The sequence below is a fragment of the Salmo trutta genome, chromosome 18 (assembly GCF_901001165.1).
Source record: "Salmo trutta chromosome 18, fSalTru1.1, whole genome shotgun sequence".
In the NCBI taxonomy this organism is placed as follows: Eukaryota; Metazoa; Chordata; class Actinopteri; order Salmoniformes; family Salmonidae; genus Salmo; species Salmo trutta.
The window spans coordinates 27335876-27354324 of NC_042974.1; the positions used below are offsets into that span (position 1 = coordinate 27335876).

An 18449-nucleotide genomic window follows, 5' to 3' on the forward strand; every position below is an offset into this window, starting at 1 on the left:
TGATATCAAAAATATAGTTTAACCATGTTGAGGCTATACTGTTTGTTTACAAACATTGGAGTAATGCAAACATATATTTGGGGTTCTGATGTGGTATGGCAGTTGAACTAAGCTAATGAGGCATTTATAAGTTATATTTTTAAAGAATCAATGGATACATATCATTAATTCATATGTGCATAAATTGATGTAGAGACTACATATCATTCATTCAAAAATTTATGTAGCAACTGCAGATTGGTACAAGTTGTGCGTAAAGGTTTCCTTTCAAAAGTAGTCACCAGAAGTACACCTAGTGTATTGACCAATGAAGACCTGTATAAAAAGGACAGTTGAAAGAGGTGAAAGGTTACCAGGGCATGAAGCTTCTCCTCCAGGTCCTGGTTGGCCCGCTGGGAGGCAGTGTAGCTGTTCTGCAGTCTGCGGAGAAGAGCAGAAAACAGAATTGTGTCTCAGTTAATAGTGCAGTGCCTACAGATAGAAAGGTTATCGGAAATCCACAGATGGTATGCTGCTGACTGATATGAGCCCACTGGTACAGAATGTAGCACTGCAGTAAAAAAAATCTAAAAAATCAAAATGTATGCAATCAACTCCCATCATAGTTCAGATGATGCGTTGTCTTCTCATGTGCGTCTCGTCTCAAACTGGTCGTCAAATAAATTAAAGAAACTGGCCATATAGACCAGAGTTATTGCCGCAATAAGGCACCAGAAAATGAGCACGTCCTGAAGTACGCATACTGTTCTTTTGGCAGTCACATCCGTACATTTAGTTTCGTTTATTTCCATTCACATTCAACAGCAGAGCGGTATGAATCTTCTCAGAGCACTTAATGAAGCCATCAGAGTTTTTCAACAGGTTAGACATTCGGCACAAATTACGAGAGATGGGAGGAAAGGGGAGAGGGGAGTCTAAACTAAACCCATTTCAATAGGGCCAAGGGCAATTACTTTCCCACTGTATCCACTGCCTCCTAAATTTGCTAGAGAAATTCCACTCTAAAATGAGAGGTGGTGGATTTTATGCGAATGCAATTATGATGCAGAAGAAATTCAAAGCGCGAAAATGGCAACGTAACAATTTTACACATAGTTTTGCTTTTAATGGATGAGATGGGACCTGCAGTCATGTACTGTACAGGTATTGATGTTCCTGTTCTATAGAAATAGCTTACAACCCCTGATTAGGATAATGGTGGTGCACAATCATCATCAGTCACACTCACAATGTGTAATGGTGAGCAACAGTAAAGAGGTGTGGGAATCAGGAAGTTCAGGGCACCAAAGCACACTGCTTTCAGTGAAATCTTTCAGTGAGTGTGAAATTACCTGCAAGTCAACTCCATGTGAAACTTTTTGAACAAAGAAACACCCCCAAAAAATGTTCTTCATGAATCTTTCCCTGTAAGTAGAACCGAGTGGTTTCCGCTAGTTGGGCCATCTGCAAAGTCCAAATTGGCTAAGGGTTAGGTATTATGGTTAGCAGTGTGGTTAAGGTTAGGTTTCAAATCAGATTTTATCTGCCACCAGGGCAAGTTTCACGACAATAAATACCAACCTGCAAATCTTTCAATACCGGTCATTTCTAATCACCTCTCTATGTCCATTGTTATATTAGTAATTTTGCCTTTGTTAACCTTTGTATGTTTCAAACCCCATCTCACAGAACCCCCGGAAGTGAGGTCTGCACAGTTCACCAGGACCATCCTCTCTAGCCTGTTCGTCTCATCTCATCTCTCTCTGCCCTGAGCCATACTGTGTGCTCATTTGACCATGCAGATGTGGACATGTTACAACAACTGCCTCTCCCGGGCCAACTGGCCAAGTGATTGATTCATCGATCGAACAATATTGCATAAGGACACACACACTGGTGTAACCTTGCCCTGATTACAACCCCAATGCAATGACACTAAAGCTATTGTAGTGTCCAGTATGTATCAGCGCTACCATTGCGTATCAATTGGATTCATACTACAAAAACCCCTGGATTTGACTGACATATTTCCCTCTCAATAACACCAACATTTCTTATTACCCTCTGGCACATCCTTCTCATTCCTCACTAATTAAAAAGTGTTCACTGCAAATCACCACCGATGATTTTCGCTCTCTTCGTCCCAATCAAAAATTCATAAACACATTTGAGCAAAGCTCACTGATTCCCACCGAGACCACAGTGGTAAACTCCTGCTGTATTTCACTGTTCAGAGGATAGTGATTCATTTTATTTAGAGCTGATGGAATTCAGAAAATAGGCAGAGCAATTAAAGTCACTTGATAGATCCACCAAGAAGTCGAATTGAATAGTCTGGCTGCCGTAAACAAATTAAATCAAGTCCTCAGAGAGTAATTCACATGTGAAGGCTGCTCCTGGGTTGGGTAAAATTGTAGTCGTAAATACAACAATTGGCTTCTCATTCCCAGAGCCTTTTTTCCATGCAGAGTGATCTCTAAAAGCATCCGTGTAATGGTGCTGCTCGGTGATAATCAGATAGGACATAGGAGTGGAGCATACTCATTAAACAACGGTAATCCAATTTAACCATTACCTTTGCTGAGGCTGCATTGAAATGTGTGATCACCTAGTATGGACACACAGATGGACCAGCGCATCCCGCATAGGCATGTAGCCTCATGCTCCGATTTATGATGGAAACGCTGCAGGGATAATTGAAAGTGACTGGTTGCTCTAACCAAAAAACAGGAAGAGACGCCTCTTGATTGGAGATAAACTGGGATGGTTGCTTTTGAATTCCACACACACACACACACACACACAGGGGATTTGAAATAAGCAGCCATGTGTTTTTTCCTGGAATCTTGACTTAAACATGTGCATTTTTTACATTACTGCACCCCAGAGCAAAACCATTTCTATATGCATATGAACAGTAAATGACAAAGCTGTTTTCCATATACAAGATACAAATTAAATGGCACATTTACATATAAAGAAAGATATGGGAAATGTATTGGAAAATATTTCAAATGGAGGCAACATATTTTACGATTTAAAAGACATCTTGTGCATAAGAAACAGAATGGAAAACATTATCACCCGACACCAAATCGGGAAATGGTTGCCGCCAAGTTCTGTTAACCAGCATAAGCTGCAGACTTGTGTCCTGCCTCTGACAGAGTTTTAGTTTCCTAAGCAGGGCTCTACAGCGCTACAATTCTACTCGCATAAAGCGCATAAATATTTTGCTGTACGACCTGGAATTTTAATTTAGGAGCACCAGTGCACCTTGAAAAATTAAGGATTCTAGCTTTATTACCTCAACTATTTTTCATTGTGCTCCTAAATTTATTTGTGTGCGCCTACATTTTTCAACTTAGGCGCACACCTGCTCCTTGTAAAAAAGGTCAGCCTAGAACCCTTCTCAGTGTGGTGGTGGGAACCTCAGTATCAATACCATTTCACTTCATAATGACAGCTTTACAATCTCATTCTTTTCTTTTGTATTTCACCCCCTTTATCTCCCCAATTTCGATCTGGTCTCATCACTGCAACTCCCCAACGGGCTCGGGAGGTGAAGGTCGAGTCATGCGTCCTCCGAAGCATGACCAGCCATCCCGCACTTCTTAACACCCGCCCGCTTAACCCGGAAGCCAACCGCACCAACGTGTCGGTGGAAACACTGTTCAACTAACGACCGAGGTTAGCCTGCAGGCGCCCTGCTCGCCATGGATTTGATGGACTGATATAAAAAGGTACATACCATTTTGAGATAAAAAATCTGAATAGACATATATAATAGAATGGCCCGCCCTGTTCTTCATTCCCAATTGGTGATTACATAATTGTGCGTTGTTCGCTTCCCCTCGCTCATCAACTCACCCATTCTCCCCCATCATACTTCACTTCATTTATTTCATCTGCTGTTATGTGTGTGAAATTAGTTTAGGCATAGTTTAGGTTCAGTTTCCAAACAATTACTGGGGGTGATTATCAACTGGACACGGCAACTGTCTGGAGGAGGGGGGGCAGGCACTATTTAAAAAATGATAAGCCCTCTTAAAACTGGTTATAACTCCAGTTCTGTTCGTGATATGAAGATTCTAACAAGGACAGTGTGTTATATAGAGTTACTTAGAAAAAGTCAAGGATAGAAGGGGGCATAATTCACTTTTTTTTGTTGTTTTATCATGAAAAGTCAAAATGACTGCTTTAGCGGTTCTAGTGTTAAACTCATGAATCTATTTGATCTGTCAATAAGCTTTGAAATGTTAACTGTAAATGGTGAATAATGTCAATCATTATTTAACAAGCTACAAGTTGTACACAGATGGTACTTGGCTTGCCTTTTACTTCAGAATGAACTTGATTGACAAGCAGATGTGCAAAGATGGATTTCTTAATCAAGAGCAGGGAGGGTTGCAGGTGCGTCGCCAGGGAAACACAGCAAACCAGAATAATAATATGTAGGAGAAGCATTTGCTTTTAATCAGGTTCTGAAAGACTGGTGGCCATGTATTGTAGAGGAAGGCCTGATGTTATCACCAATTAGGGCTGACAGAGAAAGTGTGGTGGGGCACAGAAGAGCCCTGGGGCAATATCCTCCGATTGAACAACAACATTATGAAATACAGATATGCACTGAGTGTACAAAACATTAAGAACTCTTTCCATGACATAGACTGACCAGGTGAATCCAGGTGAAAGCTACGCTCCCTTATTGATGTCACTTGTTAAATCTACTTCAATCAGTGTAGATGAAGGGGAGGAGACAGGTTAGAGAAGGACTTGTAAGCCTTGAGACAACTGAGACATGGATTGGGGCAAGACAAAATATTTAGGGGCCTTTGAACAGGGTATGGTAGTAGGTGCCAAGCGCACTGGTTTGTGTCAAGAACTGTACCCCTGCTGTGTTTTTCACGCTCAACAGTTTCTCGTGTGTATTGAGAATGGGCCACCACCCAAACACCATCCAGACAACTTGTGTGTAGATAACAGCACAGACTTCCCGGCAATGTTCCATGTGGCAGAAACTTAACAAAACATTCTGAAATAGGCAATCCAACATGCCCGGAGGTTGAGGGAATTAAAGTAACAACTAGATGCATAATCAGACAGATAAGATCTCATTAATTCAACAGCTTTGATCAAATTCATTAAAAATGGATTGCCAGGGAAGGTATTCATTTAATCTTTCTGTGTGGGGAAAAAGGTGTGGTGGGGAGAGGAAGTGAGTGAGCGCGGTGTGTGGTGTAAGGGAATATTATCTGTGTTATGAGATAGCGAGAGCGCTTCCCATGACACTGACAACTGGCTCAGAATATGAGGGAGGTCGAACTCGTCACCTGCGGAACTTGTCTCTCATCTTCTCCAGGTCGTCGCGGGTACGACCCATCTCCTCCCGCATGTAGTGGCGGCTGGTCTCAAACTCCGTCTCCATGGCCTCCATCTTGTGGGTGGTGTGGGAGAGCCGCCGGCGCAGGTCTTCATTCTGCTGCTGCAGGATCCTGGAGGGGAGGGACGGGTGGAGAGGGGGGACAGTCAGCCCAGGTGCAGTGGAATGATTCACACACAGTATCGCATTTCACAGTGACTAGACTGACAAGACGAACAGAGAGCCATGAGAACTTGCTTCAGCCACAGAATTCAGGGAGACACAGTTAACTGACAAACTGAATTTGAGTGAATGACAAAATATCAAAATGGGGAATAAAGAAAAATCATAATTAACAACTATGATAAGCATAATAAGGGAAAACTGGTATGAGAAAGAAAGTCATTCATTTTGCTGGTGCATGCATATGAGTGCATATTTATGACATATACATTTTTCCGGTATGCGAGAGCGAGAGAGAGCACATGGTTGGCCACAGCCCTCTGTGTGTGCCTGCAGCGGGCAGGCGAGTGGCCTGTGTCTTACGTGATTGCCTGACTTTGCCCAGGTCCCTTTGTCCTCGTGTGTCTGTGGATTTAATGGGAGATACTGTCAGGATGCTGGGGGGACGGAGCAGCTGACATGGGACAGGACACATCTGCTATCTGCCACAACCCAATGTCCCCAATCCTGCCACACACTCACTGCTGGCTGCACACGTCTATTAAAACCACAGTTCTCTCAGTCTGTCCAATCTGGCTCAAATGCATGACCGCGGTTAAAACAAGACCACTGGGTTTTTCAACACGTCACTGACACATTCAACCAGAAACAGATAGCTCAATAAAAAGCACAAAGAAAGCCAGGAGAAAGGAGGAGAGAGGAGGATATGCAGATACAGGCAGCTAGTTAGCAGCAGAAAGCTCCTAACTACCATCCACTGACGTATGTTTAGGCTGTGACTTCCAGTAGGCTCAGATTAGGTTGTGAGAGCCAGAGAATTGATTAGGCAGACATGGGACCACATCAGCAGCATCCAGGTGCGTTACCCAGTGACAGGGTGTGATCGGGTGTGACAGTGTGGAATCAAATTAGCCCTCACACCGCTGTCTGTTCCCCCGCGCTGCGTCTGCAAAGATCAATTGGACTTTTCCCACACCTAACAGCTTGCAGACACTAAATCTTTAAAATCGAAGCGAGGTCCCATCCTGACACTCCCAGAGCCAGAGGGTAGTCCTCTTCACTAAGTCTACTGCTTAAGAGAGGGGAAGGAAGGAATACACACACATTTAGCCTACGCATGCAGACACGCATGCCAACCAGAACGGCTCAAGAAAAGAGAACATCAATGATTTATGGTATGTTCTGGTTGGTGGGGGGGCGACCAATGTCTAACTCTATAAATATACACAGGATTTCACACTCTGTTCTGGGCTCTTTCAGGGCACATGTTTGAGTAACAGGCAGAAAATTGGTATTTGGCACAGTCTGTGGGTACTACCCAGTACCTTCAGTCCTTTTGTAAATAACCCATCAGTTAATACATTTTGCAGACTGATAGGAAATGTAATTGACATCCAACTAAAGAAACAAAGTGAAAGTCCATATTTACAATGTAAACAATACCTTTCCAGGAGTTAAAAGAACGCTCTTGATGACTTAACGATACAGAGATCAGATAAGGGAGGTGGAATTGTGATTTCTAATACCAACATATATATAAAAAAAATTGTATGTTGCATGATTAAAAATATGTTATAAGGAATAGATTTTCAATTAATAAAGTCGTCCTTAAAGGACTACAAAATAAATGGTTGACAGAACAGGATTTTAAATATCTTTGTCCCAAAACCTAGTTTAGACACAAATCAACCACAGACCCTCCATTAAGACCTATCATTTCAGGTACTGGCTCCCAAACAGAAAAAGTGTCTCGTTATGTGGACTTACACATTTATCCATTAGTCAAACAGTTGCTCTTGATGTCTCATAGCTATATACTGTGGCAGCCCAGGAGAGTCAGAGGTGAAACTCACAATAAAATAAGCTTTAGGATCTGGGGGGCTGCAGTTGCTTCATGGGCCCAGCAGACTGGCTGTCGGCAAGGACTCGTTTCCCGGGCAGCTTCAGCCAAGGTGTCCCTTCTGGCCACAGTTGTAACACTTTCTCTGGCTCCCGCTAACTAGCAGCCGCCACCGCCGCCGCCTCGGGGGTGATCTGGGTTCAGTAATAGGAGGCGGTCTTGAAGCGGGGTTCAAATAGGTGTCTCCCTTTCTACCACGCGTTGATTCGGCCTTGACTTCAGGCCTACTGGGCTCTGGCCTTCGCAAACACCTCTACAGTAACCTGGTGATTTTCTATTAAAGCGAGCAGGGCATCAACTGACGGGGGTTGCTCTGGGCAGCATGGTGCTTTGCATCGGTGGGGAGGATACATTTGTCTAATACCAGTCGATCTACAGCTGATGGCCCGTCCCCCGTGGTAAGCCACTTCTAGTTAATCTAACCAGCTCGGCTATTTGAGGTCTACCGGGGCGTGGCCATCATAGGCCCAGAAGTAGAACAGTTGTGCCCGGGTTGGTAGGTTGTGCCTATAATGGGCCAAGACGGCAGTTTTCAGAGCAGCATAGTTGTCGACATCCGCCAGTGCCAAGTCCCTACAGGCCTTCTGGGCTGATCCTGTCAGAATGGGGCCACTTTGCCAGCGAAGTCCTCCTAGGGACATCGCTCTTTCTCTGTGGTGCGCTCAAATACCTCTGGATAAGCTTCAATGTCATCTTCAGCAGTTAGCTTGGCAAGGATCTTGCCTGGTTCCGTCATTCGATTTGGCCGAACCATGACTTGGCTAAGCTGTGTGAAGGCCTCCTGAAGGGCAAGGAGGCTTTGGGCTTGCACCAGCTGAGTTACAGCGTCTTCCATGAATCACCAGCCCCAGTTGGTGCCTGTAGAGCTGTCCATGGTGCCGACTCACCTTGGCCTCTCTAGCCCTCAGGAGCTGACAAAGGTCCTGCTCCTTCCTTTGTAGAGGCCTGCTGGCCCCCGGTTTTCCATAACACCAATATTGCAAATGATGAGGCCCTCAAATTCTTCCTCCCCAACCGCTTAAGCAATGTGCCTACAAATTACATAATTGAGCTTGCACAACTAATGCTTACTAAAAACTATTTTCTATTTGATAAATATCACTACCTACAGACTTTTGGAAAAGCAACGAGAACTCCATTAGCTTCCAACTCCGCAAATCTATTCTTGGGAAAATTCGAATTGGATTTTATTCATGAAAATAATCCTTACAAAGATCATGTTATATATTGGACCCGATATACAGAAGATTGCTTTATGATCTGGACGGGTTCCGAAATTAAATGAACTTCTTAACGACAATCAAACAATTTCCTTCACTATGGAAAATAGCATTAACTATAGATTTCTTAGATATAGATTGTCCCTTTTGTAACAAGTACTACAGTTTACAGAAAACCTACAGATAGTTATCGCTCTCTCCTTGAGTGTTTTCGCTTGAGAGGATACCTTGATGCCTGGCTTGATAAAGCTCAAAACACAAGTTTAAACAGAAACCAGTTAATAAAACAAAAACAGAATCCAGTTTTCTGTCAACTATATACTTACTTTCAATGATAGCCGTAATGGCATCAAGTGTATTGTCAATAAACATTGACACAGACTCCTATTTAAATTCTGCCTTCCAGAATCCACCTTTATTCACCGATAAATGGTCAAGAAATCTATCAAACATACATTACCGTTCAAAAGTTTGGGGTCACTTAGAAATGTCCTCGTTCTTGAAAGAAAAGCACATTTTCTTGTCCATTAAAATAACATCAAATTGATCAGAAATACAGTGTAGACATTGTTAATGTTGTAAATGACTATTGTAGCTGGAAACGGCTGATTTCTAATGGAATATCTACATAGGCGTACAGAGGCCCATTATCAGCAACCATCACTCCTGTGTTCCAATGGCACGTTGTGTTAGCTAATCCAAGTTTATCATTTTAAAAGGCTAATTGATCATTAGAAAACCCTTTTGCAATTATGTTAGCACAGCTGAAAACTGTTGTACTGATTAAAGAAGCAATAAAACTGTCCTTCTTTAGACTAGTTGAGTAACTGGAGCATCAGCCTTTGTGGGTTCGATTACAGGCTTGAAATGGCTAGAAACAAAGAACATTCTTCTGAAACTCGTCAGTCTATTCTTGTTCTGAGAAATAAAGGCTATTCCATGCGAGAAATTGCCAAGAAACTGAAGATCTCGTACAAAGCTGTGTACTATTCCCTTCACAGAACAGCGCAAACTGGCTCTAACCAGAATAGAAAGAGTGGGAGGCCCCGATGCACAACTGAGCAAGAGGACAAGTACATTAGTGTGTCTAGTTTGAGAAACAGACGCCTCACAAGTCCTCAACTGGCAGCTTCATTAAATAGTACCCGCAAAACACCAGTCTCAATGTCAACAGTGAAGAGGCGACCCTGGGATGCTGGCCTTCTAGGCAGAGTTCCCCTGTCCAGTGTCTGTTCTTTTGACCATCTTAATCTTTTCCTTTTTATAGGCCAGTCTGAGATATGGCTTTTTCTTTGCAACTGTACTTTGTGGTGGGCTGGCTCATGAATCGATATTATTAGGTGAGCAAACACCGGGGGCGGTAATGATATCTGAGTTGCCCTTCGTGACCACTCCCATACCCTATAACTCTGTATTTCTTTGTGACTAATTTCTATACAGGTAGTCCAGAAAAGCCACATCCCTGATTGGCAACTGTGATTAGAAGGACCTGCTGCTCATCTGCTGTTCTTTACAAATGCTGTTTTGAATGAAAAGAAAATTGTATCTACACACTAAAGGCTGTAAAGGCGAAACGTCTGTGTACGCTATCCCTGTTGCAGTGAAAATAATGAAAAACATAGAATAAGCTTTATGCGACATCTTTTTGAGTACAAACCCTTTTAATTTGTCTGAATTCTCAGGTTTTACGCAACAGCCAAGCTTCTGGGCGAGCGCGATAGTTCCCTTTTGATTAGGTAATACCCTGTAACCCTGTAGAAGTGTACTTGAGATAAATATGTGTGCTCTGTATGCTTGTACACAACACATACGAAAAGTATTCAGACCCCTTCCCCACAATTTATGTTACAGCCTTATTCTAATATTGATTAAATATTTTTCGCCCCTCAATCTACACACAATTCCCCATAATGACAAAGCAAAAATAGGTTTTAGAAATTGAGACTTCATAAATACATTTCATTGATTGATATTAAAAATGTAAAACAAAAATATCTAATTTACATAAGTATTCAGACCCTTTGCTATGAGACTCGAAATTGAGCTCAGATGCATCCTGTTTCCATTGATCATCCTTGAGATGTTTCTACAAAGTGATTGGAGAACACCTGTGGGAAATTCAATTGATTGGACATGATTTGGAAAGGCACACACACCTGTCTATATAAGGTCCCACAGATGACAGTGCATGTCAGAGCAAAAACAAAGCCATGAGGTCAAAGGAATTGTCCATCGAGCTCCGAGACAGGATTACATCGAGGCACAGATCTGGGGAAGGGTACCAACATATTTCTGCAGCATTGAAGATCCCCAAGAACACAATGGCCTCCAATATTCTTAAATGGGAGAAGTTTGGAACCACCAAGACCCTTCCTAGAGCTGGCCGCCCGGCCAAACTGAGCAATCGGGGGAGAAGGGCCTTGTTTAGGGAGGTGACCAAGAATCCAATGGTCACTCTGACAGAGCTCCAAAGTTCCTCTGTGGAGATGGGAGAACCTTCCAAAAGGACAATCATCACTTCACCAATCAGGCCTTTATGGTAGAGTGGCTAGACGGAAGCCACCCCTCAGTAAAAATGCACGACAGCCCGCTTGGAGTTTGCCAAAAGACACCTAAAGAACTCTCTGACCATGAGAAGCAAGATTCTCTGGTCTGAATGAAACCAAAATTGAACTAAGGTCCTGCTCCTTCCTTTGTAGCTCCCTGACTAGTCAGGATCAAAGGAAAGATGAACAGAGTAAAGTAAGAGAAATCCTTGATGAAAAGCTGCTCCAAAGCGCTCTGGACCTCAGGCTGGAGCAAAGGTTCACCTTCCAACAGGACAACGACCCTAAGCACACAGTGTGGGGCGGCAGATAGCCTAGCGGTAAGAGCGTTAGGCCAGTAACCGAAAGGTTGCTAGTTTGAATCCCAGAGTCGACGAGGTGAAAAATCTGTTGATTTACAAGGCGCGTAACCCCAATTGCTCCAGGGTCAGCGTCAATGATGGCAACATTTTAATTTCACACCGCACAGGTTACAAATATAAGCGCCTCCTATTTGACCTTTATAAGAAGCTAAGCTTATGCCTTGGGTAAAGAATAGCAAAGGGAACGTAATCCACTCTATTCTGATGTAAATGTAAGCATTGTCATGACGTTGGCCTGTGGGTAAGGTTTATGACCCCCCCCCCATAAATACCTTTCTCCCTTCCCCTCTCTGACCCTACTGAAGGACTTGAATAGCCTGTGTTAAATATAGAGAGTCTGGGAACATCAAACAAATGGGGAAAGGAACCATATTTTGGTAATAAAACCAGTTGGAAATATGCTTTGGAACGTAATGAGTATGGATGTCAGTTCCTTGTTATCTGAGACATTATGATTGATGACAGGACGACATAAACTGTACCTGAGAAAGTATACACCCTCTAGTTATCAGAGTCACATGGAATTGTTATGCAATTGAAATGTTTGATATTGAAATTGTTTGTTAGGAGATTAAATGTAATTTTAGCTTCCAAATGAGAGATTTGGGTTTTCATAAGGAAAGTGCCCTGCTTGATCAGTGGCCCACCCCTGTGAAGAGGGGTTATAAACGATGAAACACATCCTTCCCCCCTCTCCACTATATAAGCCTTTGACGAAAAGATAACCAGGTGGTTCCAGTACGTGAGGTCTGCAGCCTCTACGTTAGAAGGACACACATGTCAAGTAAGCCAACCTCGGCGTGAGCTATGGTATGAACTTTGAGCTTATTCACTATAGAAGTGCTACTTCCTAGCCGTTGAGTTAGCAGCGGCCGCTGTAGACGTGGGCTAGGAAAGGACGGACGACGGATCCAGTCTAACAGACGGACGAAGATACCACCACGTATCCAATTTACCACCAGAGACATTCTTCCGAGTACAGTAAGATCTGTTGGTCAACCCGGCCAGCATCTACGACCAATCTACCGAAGCACAGCTCAGAGTAAATATTTATTGCATTTTCCTTTTCCAAATGGGCGGTAATTTAGAATGCATAAGGTAATGTATTTACGATAGCATAGCTGCTGTTTCTTCATTCCTAAATCTTCCCGCTCTTTCATTCAAGCCCAACCCCCTTTCCTTTGTGTAACCAGCTTTCATACAGGTTCCGTCCACCAGGACGTTTTCTGTATGACATCATTTGTATTCTGTGTATATGTAATTCTGTGTGATTAGTTTAGGTATTTAGTAAATAAATAATTAAACCCAATTTTGTATTGCTGATTCAACTTGTTAGCCAGGGTTCGTGAAGATAGCCAAGAATTTACAACTTTCATTATGAGACTGAAAATAAGATAAGGGTTAATATTGACTGCTATCGATGTAAAATATTACTAAGTATTTTAAGAGTTTATTCGGAAGATAACGGCTCTATAAACGTTCTTCCGTGGTGCCCCGACTTTGTAGTTAATTACATTTACATGATTAGCTTAATCAGGTAATATTAATTACAGAGAAATCATTTTATAAGTTAGCATGTCATATCACTTAATCCGGCATAGCCAAAGACAAATGTAGATGCATTATATGGTACAATACAAGATTTGCACAGAACTGAACTCCTGCTAACCAATGCACAGTGTGTATATAAAAGCAAGGTATCAGGAACTTCGGATCTAACCTGGATGATTTACAACAGCAAAGCAAAATGAGCATGTCACAGCATAAAAGGGTATTGCAATTTCAGACAACCTAGCACCTGAGTCCACAGTGGTTGGGATACTTTTTTGGCTGTGTTACAAACAGCCTTGCACACTGAGATGCTCCACGGGAGCCAACAAAGAGGTGGAGGAGAGTGGCAAAGGCACATTGGGGAAATAACTGAGATAAGGGAAAACAGAGATTCAAAAGCTTTCAGAAAGTAATTTGAAAAGACTGGGATTGTAAGACGTTCTCAGAGGTCTTTTTTTTTTTTTTACAAGCTTTAAACTTTGTCCTTGTGATCAGAGAGGTAGGCGTGTGCATCATAGTGAGCTGAAAAAATGGGAAATGCTATCAAAAATAAAAATAAAAACTACATTTGCAACAGGCCTACAGCAAAACACCCAACAGCAACGCTTAGGATGGCCAACAGAACGACAGCTATCCCTAGGCCTCTGATGTCTATTTCCCTGACTGCTTCATGGCAACAACATCAGTCATCTCATCACTGTCGCTTCTTATCTGTCTTTCATAGGCCCCTTATCCCATGGTAGTCACAACCTGACACTGAGTGACAGAATACAACAGGTACACGTCTCGAGATAAAGGCTGGAAGGATGCATGTGTGTGTTATGTCTAGTCAACCAAACAGAAAATCAGACCCGGCATATGGGAAGAGAGGTAAACAAAAAGCCTCTAAATAAAATAAGCGTAGTTGAACATGGCTGGTTGAAAGGACGAGGCCGTTTATAACTGAGTGAGGCAAAGCAAGGTTCTAGCGGAGAATGAGAAACAATTCCCGGCCGAGTTGGACTTTTCTGACCTGTTCCCCATTCGGAGGGGTATGGTGGAAGGAGGGAGAGAGAGGAGGAAGATCTGTTTGTCAATCGACGTGTCGGTAATCCCATTCATCTGAGAAACACATGTTGGGAGATTTACTCCTCACAGTCCTCTGCAGCATATGCAGTAGACCAACAGCCAAGATTCAGCATGACAAAACCGCTCTACTTCTGGGGAGACAGAACCAGCTCTGGCCTCTGTGGAGGCTTGGTGCCTTGAGGAATTCCAGGGAAAGAGTGGGCAACTGGGCGGTACTCATTAACAGCAGCACTCAGCTCAGGTCCGGTTGTATTCAGTCAGACAGGTCATCTCCCACAGAATTATTCAACATCCCACACGAACACAGGGGCATCTAGGCCAATCGATTATGTTGCCTGTGGGCCACAAAGCAGCTTACCAGCATTTCCCACCACAGGGAAGAGAGAGGGATCCAACAACCGCTACGTCAGCGGAAATTCATTAAGCATTGTGGTCTGATGCCCATACGTGTGGATAGTGGCCTGACAACATTTACTTTAGCGCGCACGTCACAGCTTGTTCACTATCACCAAAGGGCACTTCGCTTGAAGTGTACCACAAGAGACAGAGACTGCGCTAGACTTCACTGTGAGAGGATAAGACGAAACTTCAAAAAACACAGGCACTGTCACACACACACTTGATAGATTTAGTAGTCATTAGCTGAGTATAGGGATTCCTGTGGGAGAGGAAGTCGAGCGGAGGAGGACAGGAGGACTGATGGAGGTGAGAGTGCCATCTGTAACTAGAACTAGTGGTCGGGCTCTGCTTTGACTCATCGTTAGCTGTGTGGCAGCAGCAGGTGTGTGCTTTCACAGCCTGGACTGCCGAGGCTCTCAGGGAGGTCCGGCAGGACGATGGCATTGATCACACAGATTCACTCTGAGCCCAGTCTGGGGTGGGAGGAGGAGAGGGAGGAGGGGTGGGAGGGAGGTGTGGTTGACAGATTTTGGTGCTAACAGCAACCTGCTCCTCTTCCATTCGCCCACCTGTGCAGCGCCCATCCAACCACACCGCAGGGCCTAGTCATCATCGCACCAGATGGGATCTCCCATATCTCTATGAACCCTCCCTCCCCTCTGTCTCAGTGCTACTGACGCAGAGGCTGGGTGTCTGAGGGTGTATTCACACTTGGTCACTTTCAGCCAATTTTTGTGAACTGAGTGCGATTCGCTTATTTTTTTGTGCAGTGTGAAGACTCCAAAGGAACTCCGACCCTTCAAAAGAGCCCACGAAGCAAACCGAACTGAGACCATTGCGAGAGTTCGTTTCGCTTGAATTCCATTGGTTCGGTTCCTTATTTTTTGGGCAATGTGAACACAAAGCTCCGCAGGTTCACTTGTCATTATTCCCGCATACACACTAGATTACTGCAACACCATTCCCCTGCCATAACCCTTCACATTGGTGCCACAGAGAGAATATGATATGCAGGGTCGTATTCATTATGCAAATTCTGTTGGCGAAGCGTTTCTTAAACGGAAGCAGACGGAACGGGGAGAAACCTACCCGAATTTGTCCAATAGAAACTCTTGTTTTAGTTCACTGTTTGGCCAATGATTACATCCCAGGTTCGCCAAAAAAACTTGTGCTGTTTTTGGATATTGATTAGCGATTGTCAAGGATGCACAGAAAGTAAAACATTTGGAGTTTTTAGTTCAGATTATTTGTTTGCAATATGTGATCTATAGGCTAAGAGATTCATAAACTGTTTATTAGATTGTGGGGTTTAAATAGTGTGATTAGACACCAACATATTTGGTGAGAATCACAACATTGGGTACAAAATAAATTCTAGCTCTTAAAGGGGCCTACAATGGGTGTACAATTTTCAATTACAGCATTATTTAATCAGTGGTTATTCTTATGCTATTTATTCTGTTACCAATAATATTTACTATTTTAATAGTATTTTCTGATTACAAATATTATGTCTCATCTTTTAACTAAATGCAATCTATTTGCTATTAAAATGTACAGTGCATTTGGAAAGTATTCAGACCCCTTGACTTTTTCCATACTTTGTTACGTTACAGCCTTATTCTAAAATTGATTACATTTTTATTTCCTCATCAATCTAGACACAATGCCCCATAATGACAAAGCAAAAACAGGTTTATAGATTAATAATTTAAAAAAATGAAATATGACATTTACATACAGTACCAGTCAAAAGTTTAGACACACCTACCTAAGGGTTAAACTTTATTTTTACTATTTTCTACATTGTAGAATAATAGTGAAGACATCAAAACTATGAAATAACACATATGGAATCATGTAGTACCCCAAAAAGTTAAATCAAAATATATGTTCTATTTGAGATGCTTCAAAGTTGCCACCCTTTGTCTTGATGACAGCTTTGCACACTCTTGGCATTCTCTCAACCAGCTTAACCTGGAATGCTTTTCCAACAGCCTTGAAGTTCCCACGCATGTTGAGCACTTGTTGGCTGCTTTTCCTTCACTCTGCGGTCCGACTAATTCCAACCATCTCAATTGGGTTGAGGTCGGGTGATTGTGGAGGCCAGGTCATCTGATGCAGCACTACATCACTCTCCCTCTTGGTCAAATAGTCCTTACACCGCCTGGATGTGTGTTTTGGGTCATTGTCCTGTTGAAAAACAAATGATAGTCCCACTAAGCGCAAACCAGATGGGATATCGCTGCAGAATGCTGTGGTAGCCATGTTGGTTAAGCGTGTCTTGAATTCTAAATAAATCAGAGTGTCACCAGCAAAGCACTCCCACACCACCACATCCATGCTTCACGGTGGGGCCCACACATGCAGAGACCATCCATTCACCTACTCTGCGTCTCACAAAGATACGGCGGTTGGAACCAAAACCTCAAATTTGGACTCATCAGACCAAAGGACAGATTTCCACCTGTCTAATGTCCGTTGCTCGTGTTTCTTGGCACAAGCAAGTCTCTTCTTATTGGTGTCCTTTGGTAGTGGTTTCTTTTCAGAAATTCAACCATGAAGGCCTGATTCACGCAGACTCCTCTGAACAGTTGATGTTGAGATGCGTCTGTTACTTTAACTCTGTGAAGCATTTATTTGGGCTGCAATTTCTGAGGCTGGTAACTCTAATGAACTTCTCCTCTGTAGCAGAAGTAACTCTGGGTCTTCCTTTCCTGTGGCGATCCTCATGAGAGCTAGTTTCATCATAGCGCTTGATGGTTTTTGCGATTGCACTTTCAAAATTCTTGAAATTTTCCGGATTGACTGATTTTAATTTCTTAAAATAATGGACTGTCATTTCTCTTTGCTTATTTGAGCGGTTCCTGACATAATTTGGAATTGGTATTTTACCAAATAGGGCTATCTTCTGTACACCACCACTACCTTGTCACAACACAACTGGTTGGCTCAAATGCATTCAACTTCTTTGGGATAGGGGGCGGTATTTTGACGTCCGGATGAAAAGCGTGCCCAGAGTAAACTGCCTGCTACTCAGGCCCAGAAGCTAGGATATAGATTTCGATAGAAAACACTAAAGTTTCTAAAACTGTTAAAATAATGTCTGAGTATAACAGAACTGAAATGGCAGGCAAAACCCGAGGACAAACCATCCCCCCCAAAAAAATTCATCCTACCACTGATTTCAATGGCTGGCACTTTTATAATAGGGCGAAATCGTGCCCGATTGCAGTTCCTAGGGCTTCCACTAGATGTCAACAGTCTTTAGAAAGAGTTTCAGGCTGGTTTTTGGAAAAATTAGCCAGAAATGGTAGTTTTTCTAGGTGGCTCCCATTTTGGCTGTAGGGTTTCCAAGCGAGTGAATGAGAGCGCGTTTTGGTATTTTTCTCCGGTACAGACAAAAATGATTCTGTGTCTTAAATTTTAAAGTTTATTTGCGTATTAGGGTACCTAAGGTTTGATTATAAACGTTGATTGACTTGTTTGGATAAGTTTATTGGTAACGTTTGGGATTGATTTTGTATGCATTTTGAAGGAGGGAAACCGAGTGGATTATTGACTGAAGCGCGCCAGCTAAACAGAGTTTTTATGGATATAAAGAAGGACTTTATCAAACAAAAGGACCATTTGTAATGTAACTGGGACCTTTTGGAGTGCCAACAGAAGAAGATCTTCAAAGGTAAGGCATATATTATATCGCTATTTCTGACTTTCGTGTCGCAACTCCCTGTTTGAAAATGATTTGTTCTGCATTTGTGTGCTGGGTGCTGTCTTGAAACTTCATGAAGGTTTAATATTTATAGTAATTTAATTTGAATTTGGCGCTCTGCCATTTCACCGGATGTTGGCCAGGTGGGACACCACCGTCCCATGTGTCTG

The 18449-nt window shown here is 42.8% G+C and overlaps 1 protein-coding gene across 2 annotated transcripts in view; it reads right to left on the reverse strand.

Moving 5' to 3' along the window:
- LOC115153099 (tight junction-associated protein 1-like) overlaps positions 1-18449 on the reverse strand; it is a 151475-nt gene that overhangs the window by 29526 nt on the left and 103500 nt on the right. For both annotated transcript variants that reach the window (XM_029698162.1, XM_029698161.1), the window contains exons 6-7: positions 5310-5471; positions 354-420 (exon numbers count right to left, since the gene is read on the reverse strand). In XM_029698162.1, coding sequence (XP_029554022.1) covers positions 354-420; positions 5310-5471 — 229 coding nt within the window. The remainder of the gene's footprint in view (positions 1-353; positions 421-5309; positions 5472-18449) is intronic.